The following is an 18,960-nucleotide window of genomic DNA, read 5'->3' as shown; positions in this document are numbered from 1 at the left end:
CCACTAATTCTCTCAGTTTAATTTCTTTGCATTTTTCTTATTAATAAGCCAGAAACTGCTCTGTATAACTACTCTCATGGAGGTCTTTTTCATTTTTCTTTAAACAGACTATGCATTTGAAATGAAATTATTTTTTTTCCTTTATACATCATACGTTAGATTAGTGCTGAGAGAGGTTAATGCTGCTGGACCATTGGTACTAACTGATATACAGTGGCTTCTGTCTTTGTCATTTAGACATGGGAATGGGAAAATGAGTCCTCTTTTTATTAGAGTATCTTTTCTTCACCAGGATGGCATCAACTGCTAAATCACAAGAGTTCCTACCATAGAGGAATGCAAGTCATAGTGATAAGTATTTTTAAAAGAATGGAAAATGGTTATATTTTGTCTTAGTTTTTGTAAGGCTACCTAGGATTTACCATTTTCTGGAATGGCTTGTGTTTTCTCCTGTCAGTGAAGCAGAGTAATCACAAGAGTAGATCTTTATTCTATTCTTATTCTATTCTTTATTCTATATTTTATAACCTACTTATTTTTAATTGTCCTTTACCAACAGAGAGTATTCAGCAAGTTTTAATGGTGGCAACTCCCATTTTAAAACAAGGAGTAACGCAGTTCTCTCATATGTTTTTGATTCATGTTTTTTTCAGCTATTGAACCTGTATCTTGTCTTCGGCCCATCTTGGAAATCAACACAAGTTTATTGAACAACAAAAGATACTCCTTTTTGTAATTAAATTGTCTTTTTTTTTACAATAGTTATTTAAATTCTTTCTTACTGGCTGCAGACTGGGCTTGTATTTTTCAGGCAGATGACTCTGACTGCAGCAACAGACACATTTAAAATAGACTGCAATAAGATTCTACTTTTGAGATGTAGCGATTGGATGAGAATCTTCTTCAGTCAATCAGAAATATATTCAAATGGTATTTATTTTAAAATTGAATAATCTAGTTTAAAGATGTGCAATAGTTTTCACATTTACTACCTAAAATTGTAAAGGAATGCTAAAGAACTAAGTGATAGTAATTTCACCTGGAAGTTTGGGTTGGAAGGGACCCTCAAAGATCATCTAGTCCAAACCCCCCTGCCATGGGCAGGTACACTTTTCACTAGACCAGGGTGATCAGAGCCCCGTCGAGCTTGGCCTTGAATGCTTCCAGGAACAGGGCAGCCACAACTTCTCTGGGCAATCTGTGCCGGTTCCTCAACACGCTGACAGAAAAATATTTTTTCTTAATATCTAATCTAAACCTACTCTCTTTCAAAGTCATTGCCCCTTGTCCTATCAATACATGCCCTTGTAAAAAGTCTCCACCTTTCTTGTAGGCTCCCTTCAGGTCATCCTAAAGCCTTCTCTTCTCCAGGTTGAACAATTCCAATTCTCTCAGCCTTTCCTCCTAGGAGAAGTGCATCCAATGATCTTGGTGGCCCTTCTCTGACCTTACTCCAACAGGTCGATGTCTTTCCTGTGCTGGAGACCCCCAGAGCTGGTTTGCAGCACACCAAGTGTGGTCCCACAAGAGTGGAGTAGAGGGGCAGAATCCCATCCCTCAACTTGCTGGCCATACTGCTTTTAAAGCAATCCCAAGTTCTTCTCAGCAGAGCTGCTCTTGATCTGTTCATCACCAGCCTGTATTGATACTGGGGGTTGCCCCAAGCCAGGTGCAGGACCTCGCACTTGGTCTTGTTAAACTCCATGTGATTCCCATGGGTCCACTTCTCAAGCTTGTCCAGGTCCCTTTGTATGGCATCCCATCCTTCAGGTGTGTTGACCACACCATTAAGCTTGGTGTCATCAGCAAATTTGCTGAAGGTGCATTCGATCCCTTTATCTACATCATTGATGAAGATATTAACTAACACTGGCCCCAGTTCAGACCCCTGAGGGACACCACTTGTCACTGATGTCCATTGGGACTCTGAGCCATTTACCACTACCCTCGGGATGCAACTGTCCGACCGATTCTTTACCCACCTAACAGTCCACCCATCCAATCCATCTTTCTCTGATTTAGAGAGAAAGATATTGGGATGGACTGTGTCAAAGGTTTTACGGAAGTTGAGATAAATGACACCAGTAGTCCTTCCTTTGTCCACTGATTTAGTCACTCCATTGTAGGCAGGACTTGTCCTTGGTGGAGCCATGTTGGCTGTCTTGATTCATCTCCCTTCTGTTTTTAATTGCATGTGAACTATGTTAAGTTAATCCGTTAGTCATGATGATTTAAAAACGGAATCGATGGAGTCTATTTTGAAAGCTGGATAAGAAAATATCACTTTCTGAATGAAAAAAGAAAAAGGACTTGACACACTCTTTCCTTTCTTTGCTAGGACATGGAAAGTGTGACTGTGGGAAGTGCAAATGTGATGAAGGCTGGTATGGTGAAGCCTGTCAGTATCCAACTACTTGCAATCTTACACGGAGAAAAAGCAATGAAATGTGCAAGAATTCTCAAGATATCATCTGTTCTGGTGCAGGTAAGATGTCTTTTGTTGCTTTTGATGGTTTGATACTCTCACAGTGTTATCTTGAGAATCATCGTAATTTCTTTTCTAACAATTTCGTAGAGTATGTTTCAAAAGACTGAGAAATAACTGTATGCATACTAAAGTGTTTCATTTTCCTATAGACCTATTTCTATGCATATAATGTACACTGATTCAGAATACCTAGTTTAGTACTCTATCCATAGCTGTTTTAGGTTGGTGAAACTGCAGCTGTGTCATGTATTTTGCTCATCTAAGTGTTGTGGTAATGGCATTAACTCAAGAAGTGATGCAATTTCTTATTCATGTTTGTGTTTGCAGCATGCAAAAATGGCATTTGCAAATATCTTTCTGGGGCATTTATAAGCTGTACAATTTTTTTGAGACACTTTTGAATTGTAACAGTGATTCTTAAAATCAGTTGTAGAAAACCTTCTGACTCATTTTAAAAGGGTACTTTCATTTTCAATTTTCTGATTTGGTAACATTTTTTTCTCTAATTGTTTAATTTAATAACCATCCTAATTAAAATAGGGAGTCCTTTCCTTAAAAAAACCAAAAACAAACCCAACAACCTCCCCCCAAAAAGTCAGAAAACCAAACAACGTTTAGAAGACTTCAGTGCAGAATAGTAGAATTTTGAAGAGCATTTACCACCAGTCAAGGTTTGAGACCAGAAATTGCCTTCCAGTTTTTCCATGATATTGATCTCTGAATGAATGTTTCAACAACCCCACTTCTGCTCACTATTCCTGGCCTTTAATTTCTCTCTGGGTCCATACATTTTCATACAACAAAATTTCTCACAAGTTAGCTGCTGACATGAGCAAAGAACCCAAAGGATTTGTGGGCCTTGTTACAGAGAAGTTAGCTCTCACAGCAGGATGTGAAGCCAATTTAACATAAAACTTCTAGCGTGTGGCATGCTGAGTAAATGATACATTTCATTTATGACAATAATATAGATTATATGAAACTCACAATTGAGAGACAGATGAGAGATAGCTAAATGAGAAACTGACTCTCAAAAATAAGTATAGTTCACTGTTATTAGTCAAAGTTCTTAAAAAAACCTCTTTTTTTCCTTGGCTAGAAATGGATATTAAACAGGACAGGAATGCTGATGAGACTGGCTAAGGGATTTGGGGTAACTTTGGCTGTAGTCATACGTATTTTCTCTTTGTGGGATTACCTTTTGATCTATGACTAGCATTGATCTTCGAGTCTGAGCTCTGTTTTTTAATTGCCAATAAAAGATGGGAATGGATGACATGCATTGTTACAAAAACAGTCCTCTGCAATCACACAAGTAATTATTTATTGTAATACTTTTCATTAATCAATCAGGATCCATCTAAAATTTCACTTTTCTGACTCAACTGTTCCTAATAGTTTGTCAGAATGGGGATTATCTGTAAACATGACAGTTTTCTTAAAATTTTGATTTGTATTTGTTTCCTAATTATAGCAAATAATTTGAGTTCTGTAGGTTATTTATGTTGTATTATCAGTTGTATTATTATTATTATCTTATTATATTAGCTCTTGCAAATATTTTTTTGAATGTCTGTCTCAGGGCCTAATATTTCTGTTATTTAAATTAATATGTTTAGTAAAAGTTGTGTTGTACTTGTAGGGGTAAAATATAAACTGGTTTCTGCAAACTAGTTGTGTAATATCAGTATAAAAGTTCTATTTTGGAGTCAATTTGATGTCAACAACCATGTTTTCTAAAATATGTGTGGGTGTAACATGAGAAATATGAATCTTGTGAAGTTAATTTTTTAAAAAAATTCATATCTTCTGTCATAGTGATGTCATTGACTGCTGAAACAACTTGTGCAAACCTACTGACCACAGGGCCCCAATAACATGTTATTGCATAAAATTCCTAGCCTTACAATTTTAATAAAGGTGAGAGAGGTAGAGAAAAGGGATGTCTTATATGACCAGCATGGTAATGCTTTTGTTTCTAACATGATTTTAATGTTTTTTTGCCCGTTTTTTGACTGTATAACTCATTAATATGTTTATTTATGAGCTTGGGTCAGATAAACCCTTTGAGGAAAAAAGGGGGATTCTTCTTTCCCTAGGACCAAGAAAATGAACTTTTCCTGTTTGGGAGGGCATGTCATGGAGAGAGGCAGCCACTGAGGTGAGGGGGCAACCCTGTTTAAAAGACCAAGAAATAACTGTGGGACCAGACCAAAGGCAATATAAGAGATCTGTTTACAAACCCATTTCCCTCCTTTACCTTGTCTGAGCACTCTGGCTTTTCATTATGTCCGAAAGTTTTCTTTTGTGGTTTATGGTGTGGGAAAAAACAACTCTACCCTTCCAAAGCACATGAATGTTGTATTTCATTACAGCTAAGATTAGACTTTTTGATGATATGGATTGTTTCTGTGTCTGTCTTTATTTGATTGGATGATCTTAAGATTTCAGCCTTCTCAGACATAAAATATGTACTATCTCTGATGGACTAATGAAGCTCTTTCTGTAAACTGCAGTTACTGAGTACTGTCTTAAATGTTTACAGGCACGTGTCAGTGTGGCAGGTGTAAATGTGCAAACCCAGAAGGAAATGGACTGGTGTACGGCAAATTTTGTGAATGTGATGACAGAGAATGCGTAGATGATGAAACAGGAGAGATTTGTACAGGTATGTATTTTAATGAGTGCAAAAAATAGTGAAAATTAATACAGGCTGTTGTAATTTAATTTTGTGGTTCTAAAAATAACTTTACTGAATGCATGACTTAAAATAAAATTAACTGTATTTACAAGAATTTAGTTTTCAAATTGTTAGTGGAAATTTCAGATACAAAAATGAGCTAAGCATAAGGTTAAAGAATGAATAAATCCTGTGACATCATCCTTTTTTTGGAAGAACTGCAAAGAGGATTGCATAAGATAATTCACTAAGGTAATTCATAGCTCACTGTGTCTGTCTTCAGTACAATACAAGAAATGTGAATGCTTTGTGGCACAAATGAGAGCAGGACGGAGGATATAGGAGAAAACAAAACAAAGCAAAACAAAAAATAGATTATTAAGAATTTTGAAAAGAAAATAAAAATTAAAAATAGCAAGAATAAATGTAAGATGAGAAAAAAGCAATTCAGGAGATAAAGAGAGAAAGGGATGAATGAATGAAAAAAAAATCATCTGTGATAGGAAAGATAAGAAAATCAGATGGAATGAACTCTGCTGATAGATAGAAACACAATGAAAATTCAAACTGTGTTTTCATTTCAGCATAAAGTAGGAACTGGGCAACTAAATTTTCAACACACACCATTTATGGCATTATAAATGCTGTTGCCTACATTGCTAGGGAGGCTTGCTCTTGAGCTGGAAGGTGCTACAAATACTGTCCAAGCCATACACATGCATACTGTGTCCGTATGCATACAAGTGTTCTGATCTGCTCTTAGACTATTCACATCTAATCATGTGTCTGTGTATAAAAAGAGAGAGAGTACTTGTGTAAAATAGCTTTCCCTGTCTTTTCCTTACACAAAGAGCAAAATAAATTCTATTAATTTAAGTGCCTTTGAAGGCAAAAAGAACTTTCTTTTTTGCATAGGATCTTGCAACAATTACATATGGTACCAAATATGTTAAAAAAATTTATCATTTGTTTGGTTCCAGTAAATTCTCTTTCCACTATTTTTGTCTGTATTTTTCCCCCACCTGTTTTACTGCTGGTTTATATTAAGTTTTTCTTAGTTTTTATTTCCCTTTCTTTCATCCAATCATTCCATATTCCAGAAAAGGCCAGATGCATCTCTGTGAAAAACTAGTTTTATGTGTATGGAGAAATCAAAGTATGCTGATAAAAAAGGACAAACTGTGGGTAGATTCAAGTCTCTGCAGTTGGTGATTGATCAGCATAAAAGTCATGATACCTCATTCAAGATTTGGAGTCTTCTAAAGTATAAGGTCTAAACTAGTGGTTTGCTTGACTTGGCTGGGTTATATTGTCAGCTGAATAGGTTATGCAGGTAGGCTATGAGTGTTACATTTTACTTTGCTTTCTAACAAACCTCTACAGTACAAAACCATATGTTGAACCAGGTTTTATGCAGAAAAAATGGACAGTATGTGAACTGAAGATCAAAGGTACATAATTTCATCAACTGGGAGCTGGGATTTTATCCTGGGAAAGCATACAATGTCATGCTGAGATATAGATAACATGCATTTTTATTTTTGCAAAAGGGCACTGCATTTTTTAGAACTGCAAATCAGTTCTTAGGTAGAGCAAAGTTGCAAAGATGTGTTAAGCTTTTCCGGCCTCAGTTGGATTTCTATCAGTCAGTTGTCTGCATCATTTTTTATCAAAGGTTACATAAATTTTGGAATCAAGTTACAGCTTATTTTTAATAAAGTATCCTGGTTTCAAGCAATTTAAATTCTGATCCCCATCTTTATTTTCTTTTTGTAAGACTTTTTGGCTCTCATTGAATGATTTTTTTCTTCTGTCAAGAGAAAGTGATAGTGGCAAATTTTATCATTTAATTCATATTTATTTGAGGAGTATAAAAGTGTGAATGAAGCATGAAGTTCTGATATTTTAATCTGTAAAAACTGCCAGTATATTAAATTTATTTACTCCTTCACCATTTTCCCTTTTATTTCTTGCCCACTGTTCAAAACCAACCTTTTGGTAATAAGAATTATTTTAGATTGTCTTTGCTGCTTAATTCTCTAATTAAAATAATTGGTTTTGACATGTAACCAAACAATTGTAATGAAAATTACACATGTAGTTGCAAAAACAGGAAAAAATTTTATTCAACAATTTGCAATCTTGATAGTTAAAAATATGTATTGAGTTGATTTTCATAGAGATGACCAGATCTACTAAGCTTAAGTGAAGGAAGAACAAGATCCTGACTTGATCCTTGTAGTAAAGAATTAATTTATGGCTTTAAGACTAGTAAGAGTTGCAGCTACTTAGTTTGAATTCTTTGAGCCACTGAAGCACATGGCACAAGTACCTTAGTAGATCATAATGTTCAAGAGCTGGTTTCATCAAGTCTCAGTTGATGAAAGTATCTTTTTTGAGATATGTATTATTTGTTAAATGAACATCTGAAAGATTTGTTTTGCTAAAAATTATTTTTAATGAACTGTTTTATTTGTGTTCTAAAATCTTCTTAACAGGTAAGAAGAGTAGCCATACACAGTGTAGGCAGTGTGTAATAAATCAAGGTCCCCTTTCTGGAACTATCTGAGGAGCCAAGAACATACAATGCTTTCTTAGACATGCTGAGTATGATGGGCACTTCTGTCCTACCTTAATATGTAAAGCTGTGCTTAAATTTTAACTGTTACTCTTACCATCTTCCAAGTTGATCTATAAAGTTTCAAAATTGAGCTTACAAATATAAAAATGTTGATGATAATTAGTGGTTATTGATTAGATTTAATCTGTGATTAAATGAAAACCTGTTCTAAAGCAGCAGAGAAAACTATAATTGAGATATCCTTTGTCTTATTTTATGTAGTCATATATGGTCTATAAATTGTTTCTATTCTGAGTCTAGCTCTAGAAGTTTTTAAAAGAAAAGATCAAAACAGTTAAATTGTTAATGCCTTTTAAAAACTTGCCTTTTTCTCACTGTATAAAATTTGTTTTGGCTTAAGGCCATGGAAAGTGTTACTGTGGAAACTGTTACTGTGAGGCTGGTTGGCATGGAGATAAATGTGAATTCCAGTGTGACATCACCCCCTGGGAGATCAAGAAGAGATGCACATCTCCAGATGGCAAAATCTGCAGCAACAGAGGTGTGTCATTCGCACGGTCCTTCTATGCATATTTATATAACTTGCTTTTATTTTGCTCTATGCATTTGCTACAATATGACACTGTGTTTGCTGATAGTTTCTAGTTTGTTCTCACCTATTTCAGGTCTGGATATACATTTCCAAGTGAGTGGGCAGATACCTGTGTTTAAGTATAAACTTAAACAGATCCACATCCATTTCTTGATTAAGCAAACCTAGGTTGGTCTCATCTTTTACTTTTGTAGTAAGACTGAGCAGGATAATTTGTAGTAAAAAAAACCCTGTGAAGTGTTCAGTAACAATGGTGAGGAAGGTAGACTTCACACAGTATTTCTAACTACCTGGTGTTTTATTTGCACAGAGTTCTGGAATTTGAATTTTACCATACACTTCTGTCTAATTTTGCCATTTTGGAAAAAAAAAAGGGCATAAAATAAAGTTGTTTTTCACTAGCTGCTGTGTTTGGCTTCATTGAACAAAGAGTTAAAAAATATGAAGGATTTTTTTGGCAATAGTCCAGAAATATTACAGTAGAACATAAGCAAAAGTCACATCTCTACTGACAAAACCTGCTGTACTGCAAACATCAAATTATCCTGAGAGAATTTAGAAAATTCTCTTTTCATAATTATGAGAAGAGAAATACAGAGATCATGTAGGTCCATTTAGTCTTGTGACTTTAACATAAAATTTTTGTGTAGTTCTGGAAATAATAATCAAAGTAGCTTCAGATCAGATACTTTCTTTTCACTAAGAAAGTAATTTCTTGTCAAAGAATTTGTCAAAGCAAGATTTGTTAAGATTTGAAATTGTATCGTGTGATTATAACAGCTGGAGGAATTGAGTGAGTAGTATAGCTGGTATTCTGGGTACTTACAACCTCCTATACAAAGGTACATTTGTGGAATACTTCTATATCTTTAGCTTTTCATGTATTTGTGATTTTATTTTCATAAAATATTTGTAGACTTCTATGACATGAAGTTGCTTTCGAACATAGTATTTCTGCTCCATTTAGTCCTACTCTACCCAGGTTTTAGTGTTTATACACCTTGCTGTATAAGTGCAGTTCATCTTGTCAATCTTGACACTTGTAAAAATCAACTATTGGGATTAACCTTGCTGTCTACCCTCCTTCAGTGCTAAGTTGCATAAATTGTCTCTCTCCTTCCCCCCACAACTGTCTAGTCAACCAGCTGAGACCAGATGTGAACGTTTAGATTTTTAAACTTTGGAGAAATGGTGTTTTGCACTTTGATATCCAGGACAGCTGATCCAAGTTCACTTTGAAGTTGTTTCTGGGGGGATTAATCACCCTCTGGAGGTGTTTGCTTTTTGGTTTTTTGTTTGTTGGTTGGTTTGGATTTTTTCTTCTTCAGTAATGTCACTGAATTGTGAACATATAAAAAAACCAGGTGCAAATTTCTTGAGCCACCCTTGGTGGCTTTAGCGTTTCCTACTTCATTTAAATGTCATGCATACACAATTGTGTAGACCTTACCCTTTTAGAGCAAGTGCTCATATCTATATGTATTGTTGTCCTCAAATGCATTATATTGTTTAAAGTAATCTGAATAAGATGACAAAGGTGTTGTCAGAGTAGCAAAAGGTGGAGCTCCTTTGCAGGAAATGAGCTGCATGCATCAGTAAGGTCAGGCTGCTTCTAAGGACCTGCTGGCATCTCAGAAAAAGTAGTGAATCTGTGGTCTTGAAGCATATTTGTATTTCTGAAGAAGGAAACTGCGTTTTTTTGTTGTTGTTCTGATTTTCCTAAGTGTTCTCAGTATATTAATAGGATTGTGCCAAATTTGTATTTCTGTCATATTTCACTTTTCTTCTTATTGTAAACAACTGGGTGTGGCCCTGAATATTGACTTGGGAAAAGTGGATAAATATCCTGTTCAGATAGATCTGTGCTGCAGTTCTTCTTAGGTAAAGAATGACCTCCTAGACATTTTCAACTGGATTAGAATTTGTATTCCATTGTAGTCTTAATATTTATGCTTTAACAACTATTAATTATCTATTGTGCCCAAGCCCAACTCATTTAAACAGAATTGATTTTTATTGTCATTACTGTCAGGGCAAATTACTGTTGATGTCAAAGATTTAGGACTGTTCTGTGCACTACATTTTTCTGTTGATTCCTAACAAGGCTCAAACAGCAAAAAGAAACTTGAACAGAAAGCCAATTTGTTTGTATAAAGTATTGCTACTAACTAATCATAGAAGGTTTCAAATCATAGAAGATGAACACACGCTCATGATTAACACTTGCAGCTTTTAAACTGCATTCCTGTGAGAGCTGAAAATTCACAAGTGTAAATTCCTGTAATCAAACTACTATTACTTTAAATTGCTCTGTTAATCTTCTTTCTCTGTGTATTTTTTTTCTCTTTCTTAGGCACATGTGTATGTGGGGAATGCACATGCCATGATGTAGACCCAACTGGTGACTGGGGAGATATTCATGGAGATACTTGTGAGTGTGATGAAAGAAACTGCAAAGCAGTGTATGATAGATATTCTGATGACTTCTGTTCAGGTAAGGATTTTATATAATAGGGACTTAAGTGTAGTTTTATAAAGAGAGCACTCAACTGGTCTGATCTCCCTCTTCTCTAGGGCTCCAGTTCTCATTTTTCTATCTTAAAAAATATACCAAACTTTAGTTGTTTTTTCTTGTGTTTTTTGGGGGAGAAGGAGAGGGTTCAGAGTGGATTTTTTAAATTAAAAGACATAATTCTGTAATTATTTTCTATGCCATTTAACAAAATTCTGTAAATATTAAATACTTTTAAATGTCCATCTCTCTTCTAATACTCTTGCATTCAGTGTAACCTAGCATAAATTGGATAATGGTTGAAACATTAAAATATGGATATAACCTTTCTTGGGGAAATTTGAATTTGAAAGTTTGTTAGATTGAATTGTATTTGTTATTTCATGTTATACAACAGGGAGAGAATAATCAGGAAACAGAAATTCAAGGAAAAGTAAATTAAGGAGTTAACAAAAAACAGTACCCTGAAAATACAAAATGACATGAGAACAAGTAGAGCATCAATATATGGAAAATATGAATGTGTGGCCCAGCTGCACAATACTGACTGTACATCTTAGACACTTCTACCTTCCTTTTTCTTCTACTTGTGCTTCAGAGCATTATGTTCAAATCAGTTAATACCATCCATCCATCCATTCATCCATCCAAGCTTTTCAGTGTATTTAGATGAATGTTCCACGTATCAACTAACAAAAGCTGAGACACTGAGTGAGACCTTGCATACAATTTTGTATAGTTACTAATAAAGATGCTAATACCAGGTAAGAGAGAAGGACTTTGATCAATATGCGGCATGCAATTTTTACACACAGGAACTCTGCAAAAACAAATGAGTGATTTCAAAGGGACTTGACACATTAGAGGTTGCCAGCTTGAATGCATCCTGCAAAAATCTTATCTGGCCTAATTAATAACAGGAAGAATGCAGTCACATCAAGGAAACTAGTGATGTGGTATATTCTCCCTCTATTACGAGAATGAAGGATCCATCATTGAAAGATCACAGGAGCTGTCTGTAACAGAGAAAGCAGAAACCAATATGATACATAAAATTTTCAGCTTTTTCTTTTACTGTTAAAAAAGTGGATTTTTTTTCAACTGTTGTGTTAGGGTTTTTTAAATAAATATTGGTGAATTATTAGCTAATAAAATAAGGAAAAAAAGAAAGAGGCTATTCTGAAAACCTTCAGTGAATTAATTCACTAGTTACCGTTTTAGCCACTTGCAAATGTTATATAGGTTTATTTAATGAAAGATCTGGAAGGATGAGGAACTGCAGTCATGAGAGCAGCAGGAAGACTGACTTTGGGATGTTGTCAATTTTTGAATGCATCATTGTGTTACTGTCAATGTTTTTAGCAGTTCGGGACTGATCAAAATATCAGCATCAGCTGAGGAATACAGAGCTACAAATCAACCTGATAAATGTGTTCTGTAGTTAAGGGTGAACACAAGAGTTTCAAACCTAATTAAATTGAAGCAAAGCTGTGGCATCTACAGCTAATGCTGCATAACTGAAACACTGATACTTGAACTCTTCCTTTTCTGGATATTATTGTCATTGCAGCTGCTGCTGCCCAGAATGGTAATGGTTGTAAGAAAGCACAGGGTAAGTAAGGCAGTTACAAATGAGCTGGGGGAAAGATATTGCCATTTGACACTGGATTAAGGAATGATACAGTGTTCTTTATACTGATATAACTGTAAATGAGCAAAACTGTATGAGAAGACATACAAAATGAGGGACTCATATGGCTTGTTTAGTATAACTAAAACCCATGTTGAAGTATAACTTAATTTTTCCATCTAGTCATCACAAATTTTAGTGGTAATTATTTTTATCCATTCCCTATTCATTATATTTTAGAAAAGCCTAATTTAGCCTTAGCTGGCCATCCAAATATACATTGTGCAAAAAAATCCATTTTCACATGAAGAAATGTGAACAATGTCTTCCAGTCCTGCTGCTTAGTCCTATTTCAGAAATAGATAAGAGGCACAAGTATTAATTTTGGTTTATTGTGGTAGACAGGCAGAATCTGCAATTAAACCAAAGATTTAATAGTAGAATTGTAATTGGACAACTTACTTGCTGCACAAAGTGTGCATACATTACGTGTGTCTGCAAAATATCCTCATTTTCCTCACAATTATTTGTAAATTGGTTTGGGATGAATCCAAGAGGGATTAGTCAGATTAGAGAAAATAATCCATCTCTCTTAAAACCTTCATGAAACAGAGATGATACGAAATTTTCTTGTCTTATTCTGCCTATCTAATAGCTATAGACAGGAAATCACATTGTCCTGAGTAGCATATTGAAATGATAGAAAGTCAGGTTTTCATGCAAAGAGTTTTACTGTAACTGAATGAAATGCTATGTTTATTTCATAAACTATGAATGACAGGAATTGACAGCCCTGCTGTGAGAATTTAACATCACACAAGAGCAGCTTCCTCCAGAAGTTTCATATGACTTGAGGAGACTGTCAATTCACAGTACATCGTATTGGCAACTAGAGTCCTTTTTTTAACACCTGAAGTGCTATTCAGTATGTTAATGAATTATTTTCTTTCAGAAGTGTTCTCAACATTAAAGTGATTCTCTTCGTTTAAAGAGATAATAGTTTTCATGACTTGACACCAAAAGAAAAAAGGCTTCCACAAGGAAATTCATACATTCACACATCTCATTAGCTCCTTTGCTGTGACTCTAGTAAAGAAATTATTGTATGAAAGAACATAATCCTGTCACAAGTATCTATCTGGATTAGGGAACATAGCTCCAATTCGCAACCTGTTTGCAGGTACACATGAAAGCAAACTACAGAATCATGGAATCACAGAATGTTTTGTGTCAGAAGGAACCTTAAAAATCATCTAGTTCCAACCCCAGCCATGGCAGGGACGCCTTCCACTAGACCAGGTTGCTCCAAGCCCCATCCAACCTGGCCTTGAACACTTTCAGGGATGGGTCATCCACAGATTCTCTGGTCAACCTGTTCCAGAGCCTCACCACCCACCCAGAAAAGATTTTCTTCCCAATATCTTATCTAAACCTATCCTCTAAACAAGAGGAAGACTTTAATGCTTTTCAAGGAAAACAAATAACTAATGTAAAGAAACGTTATTCTTTAAAGTTAATGTTAAGACATATTCTGGGAATTACTCTGATGACTCAGAATGCTTGCTTCCTCCCATTTTCTCCTTTTGAACTGATAAATGGGTACAAGCTGTTCTTAAAATGCAAATATGGTTAGAAAGAAATATAAAATCTCTGTTGCTATGTTTTCATGAAGAACATGGATAGAGAAGTGGACATTGAAGCAATGCTTTGGTCCTGTATCCAATGAATGATGACTATGTGAAAATTGTGAGAGTTCTAACCTGCTGTCAGAGGTCATGAAAATATTTGATTTTGTGGCAGGGAATGTTTTTGCTGATTCTCAAACTTTCCTCAGTGTTCAAGAAATATTTTGTATTGCCAGAATCTCACTGCTTTAGGCAAAGAGCATAAAGAGGGAGAAGAGCAATTTTCTTGTTTTTTCTTGGTCTGGATATGTTTGCATTCATAGAGGAAATAGGCAGGCTCAGGAACAGTCAAGTTAGCCAATGAGATACCAAAAATCATATCTAACTGCCCTATTGAAATGAGAATTGATTATGTCCAATATTTTATTATTTATACATCAGTTTTTAGTAGAAGGCACTGGTTTGAGACTTGGAATTGATGGGACATTGTTTGTCTCTGGGAGATCACATTGATTGCAAGTAGATAAAAGATGGTATTGGTATATTTCATAGAGATTATGCTGCAACTGTGGTAGAAAAAGAAGAACATAAAGGTAAATGAAACAGTGCCTTATGACACCCTACTTTTCCAAGCAATGGTGAAATGTGTATTTGTAATCTCTATTCCACCCGTTTGCATGTAGATCATGTGCTGAATGGCAAAACATGCCTTAAGAAGAAAAGAAAAAAGAAATACGGCTCAAATGGAACGGGAGAGCAGTGCTATTTTCGGGGGGAAAAAAAACATAGATAGGGTGAAATAATTGAATTTTTTGCTGCTCTAATTATTGAATGAAGCCACAACTTTGATAAAGTTCATTTAATTATGACAGTTTACTACCTCATCAGAATGAAGGTTAATCTTAATTTTATTCAAGGTCATGGACAGTGTAATTGTGGAAGATGTGACTGTAAAGAAGGATGGACTGGGAAAAGTGTGAGCATCCACGTTCTTGTCCATTGTCAGTTGAGGAAAGCGCTAAGAGATGCCAAGGAAATTCTAATTTACTTTGCTCTGGAAGAGGTAAAAATATTTCTGAAAGAATTTTCATGCTCTTTAAATGTACTTCCATTAAAAGAATTTTAATGATGTCCAGCATTACTGGTACTGAAAAATGTGTACCTTCTTGGCTCATTGTGCATGAATCTCACATGCATAACTTGTGAGTTAGGAGAAGGGAGGAGAAGAATCAGAAAGGTCACCTATTTTGCCTGTCATCTTCTGCTTTGTGTTTTATTTTACATATCAATAGTTGTTCTGGAGGTTTTCAAGGATGCTTTGAAAATTGCTGCAGCTAAGTCTTTACTAATGACACATTAAAAATATGAATGTATCCTATGTACTCTTTGCTACAAAAGCAGCATGACATTTTCAGCCTGTGTAAAATGTTGTGGCACCATTGTGATAAGGACTGGATTTACTCTGCCTAAGAAACTGCGTGATTGAGTACAAGACTGACTCTATAAGATGCAGCTGTGCTTCAGCACAGTTTGCTAGTTGGCCACTGGCTTTTCATTTGAGAAATGTGACATGTGACACATTTCTTTGTCACACTGTAGCCTTTACCAAAGTTTTGACTAAAAAAGTATACTAAGTGATACATACACTTGAAATGCAAGCAAAAGGAAATTTTTCTCAAAAGGAAATGGACTTGCTAATTTTCATCTGTCCCTGTGTGAAATGTGGTTTTCTGCAGAGAGAAAAAAGAAAAGGAAATATGAGAGAGTATTGGTAATTGGTAAGTTGTTATGAATTGGTAGGAGTTGTTATTCAGTTGGTAATTGAAGTTGTTATGAATTCTGACCACTTAAGTATTTTCTGGGAAAGGTCTAAAGCTACTCTTGATTTATTGCATTTGACCCTAAATGTCAGTTCATTTGCAATATCTACTTAGTCAAAAATTGTAGGTTGTCCACCCAGGTTAGCTCTGTGGTAATTGTTCTTTTCTCCCCCTGTAAATGTATAGCAGGTCATAACTTAGTAAATGCAGCATTATCAGTATCTTAAAAGAACTGTGTGTTAACAATATTGTTGCTTGTCGTTTATTTTTTTCTTAATTAAGCTACAGTTTTCAGTGAGATCTCTCTTTTATTGTTAAGAATTTTCAACAGAATTTTTGGCTATGAGTTAGGTGAAAAATGAGCATCTGTAGAGAATTAATTACATTTTATTGTTCTTAATTGCAAGAATGACAACTAACAGAAATGAAGATTGACTTTTGATTTATTTTATTTTAAGTTTTTTTTAATACTGGCTCACTGTTTTCTGTTGTCATTGGATGCTGAATGTCTCTTCTTTCATCTGCTTCACTAGAAGTTGTGTATGTTGAGAATTTGGAGTCATAAAATGAAGTTTAATGTGAATAAATATACAGTCAGTTATGGAGCATATGTGTTCTATTTTATATTTAAAATACTTATATTTTAAATTTTGATTTTTTAAATTAAATATAATGAAAAGAGTAATTTTAAGATTTCAAAATTCATGTCAATAATTCTATCCTTTTGACTTTCTGAAAAACACTTATTAATGCTGGCAGTGTTTTTCTGTTGAGATATTAGCACTGAAATAAGTCCCTTTCAGGTGAATTCATTTGACTGAGTGATCTGTCAGTCAAAATTTTCAAAAAAAGTACAAGCAGCTTCTGTTGGAACAAAAGGCTTAATTGATAGTGGCTTTCACTGAACTTTGACTTCCAAACACAAAGAGATCACCAAGGTTTTTGAAGAGTGCAAAAGGCACAAATATGGATTTAGGACATAGCATGATGGACAGCTGCTATAACAAAAGAATGAGAGATTCTGCATTCCACTTTTGAAAAAAGATTTCCATGAAAACTGTAATTTTAAAATGGAAAGTAGTGTCTTGTTTTAGTTTTATGAACAATTTTGTTTAGGAAATCAAGAGAGAAAAGGAGAAAAGATATTTTAGTCTACTCATCTGTGTTTTACTGAATAGTGTATTTTTTTTTACACTGGATTTCCCTTTCCTCCATTATACTTTGGATATAATACAAAATGTAAGAAAGTTGCTGCCTTGCTGAAGTGATTAGTTTTACTTCCTATTAGCATTTAGTTCCTATGAAAAACTGCCACTGGACATGCACATTTAAATTCTTTGTTCCCATTGGAAAATCCAACTACTTGTCATTATAGCTTTTCATGTGCAGAAGTGTGAAACAAGAAAATGAAACAAAATAAACATTTTCAATCAAGCACAACCTCTTTCAAGTCTTCATGCAAAAGTACATGCAAAAAACCATGTACTTTTAACACCAGCTCCAATTTTTCTGACATCCATAAAGAGGATTGTGTGACAAGAAAAGGAAAGTCCTGAAAGGAAATGGAAGTGTGTAGTAGGTTGACCCCGGCTGGATGCCAGATACCCACTAAAGCCACTCTCTCCCTCCCCTCTGCAACTGGACACAGGAGAGAAAAAAACCAGCAAAGTATTCATGAGTTAAGAACTGGGAGAGGTCAGTTACTGATCACAGGCAAAACAGACACAAAGTGGGGATATTACTTAAATTTATTACTGACAGGATCAGAGCAAAAAAGTGAGAAATAAAATAATCTTAAAAGCACCTTTCCCTCTCCCCTTCTTCCTTCCAAGTTCTACCTCCTCCCCCCCAGTGGTGAAGGGAGACAGGGAATGGAGGTTACGCTCAGTTGTTGTTTCTGCCGCTGCTCAGGGAGAGGAGTCCTTCCCCTGCTCCCTTGAGGTCCCTCCCACAGGAGATAGTCCTTCACAAACCTCTTTGGCATGAGTTCATCCCACAGGCAACAGTTCTTCACAAACTGCTATCCCGTGGGTCACTTCTCCATGGGTGCAGTCCTTCATGAATGAGCTGTACCGACGTGGGTCCCCCACAGGGGCCACAAGTCCTACCCAGGAAAAACACGTTCCGGCGTGGGCTCCTCTATCCATGGACTGCATATCCCTGGCAGGACCCTGCTCCATCTTGGGCCTCCCATAGAGTCACAGCCTCCTGTGGTTATCCACTCACTCCAGCGTGGGCTCCACCACAGGCTACAGGTGAGTCTCTGCACCCTGATGGTCCTCCATGGGCTGCAGGGGCACAGCTGCTCCACCATGGTCTGCACCACGGGCTGCAGGGGCCTCAGCTATGGCGCCTGGAGCACCTCCTGCCCCTCCTTCTGCACTGACCTTGGTGTCTACATTGTTGTTCCCAGGTTTTCACTCCTCTTTTCCCTGGCTGGAATTTTCATCTGTGCAATAACTTTCCATTCTTAAATATATTATCACAGAGGCGTTACTATCATTCTTAATTGGCTTGGCCTTGGCCAGAGGCAGGAAGACTGTTCTGGAGCCAGCTGGCGTTGGCTCCACCAGCCAGGGGAAACTTCCAGCAGCTTCTAACAGAAGCCACCCCTGTAGGCCTCACCCCTCCACTACCAAAACCCAACCACAGAAACCCAGTACAAAATGTTACCTTTTCTATTTGAACATTATTGTTATGGCAACAACCTTGTATTATTTTTCTCCTGGCTATGACACAAGGACAGCAAGTCCTTGTACAGGTCACAAATCCACTGTACTGCCAAAGGACTTGAGTACTTAACAGTCTTATTTAATGGGGTCTTTCAGTAAAGCAGTTCATGTATCAAGTACAGAATGCCCAGAGATGCAGATGCATGACTTTTTATGACTTTGCCATGTATTGTGTTTCCTTGAAGAATGTTTTCAGTTCATCTGTACCTTTTGTTTCTAGATTAGTTAACAGCAGTTGTGTCAGCTGATGCACTCTTCTGCAATCACTTTTATGGTCTTGGATAAAGACACTGAAGGACA

The 18,960-nt window shown here is 35.9% G+C and overlaps 1 protein-coding gene across 1 annotated transcript in view; it reads left to right on the top strand.

Moving 5' to 3' along the window:
* ITGBL1 (integrin subunit beta like 1) overlaps positions 1-18,960 on the top strand; it is a 140,865-nt gene that overhangs the window by 57,482 nt on the left and 64,423 nt on the right. Inside the window, 6 exon segments of the mRNA XM_032678606.1 lie at positions 2,339-2,485; positions 5,034-5,156; positions 8,150-8,290; positions 10,695-10,835; positions 15,026-15,076; positions 15,079-15,171. Of these exon segments, the coding sequence (XP_032534497.1) occupies positions 2,339-2,485; positions 5,034-5,156; positions 8,150-8,290; positions 10,695-10,835; positions 15,026-15,076; positions 15,079-15,171 (696 nt within the window).

The sequence above is a fragment of the Chiroxiphia lanceolata genome, chromosome 2 (assembly GCF_009829145.1).
Source record: "Chiroxiphia lanceolata isolate bChiLan1 chromosome 2, bChiLan1.pri, whole genome shotgun sequence".
NCBI lineage: Eukaryota > Metazoa > Chordata > Aves > Passeriformes > Pipridae > Chiroxiphia > Chiroxiphia lanceolata.
This window is presented reverse-complemented; position numbering and strand designations above follow the sequence as displayed.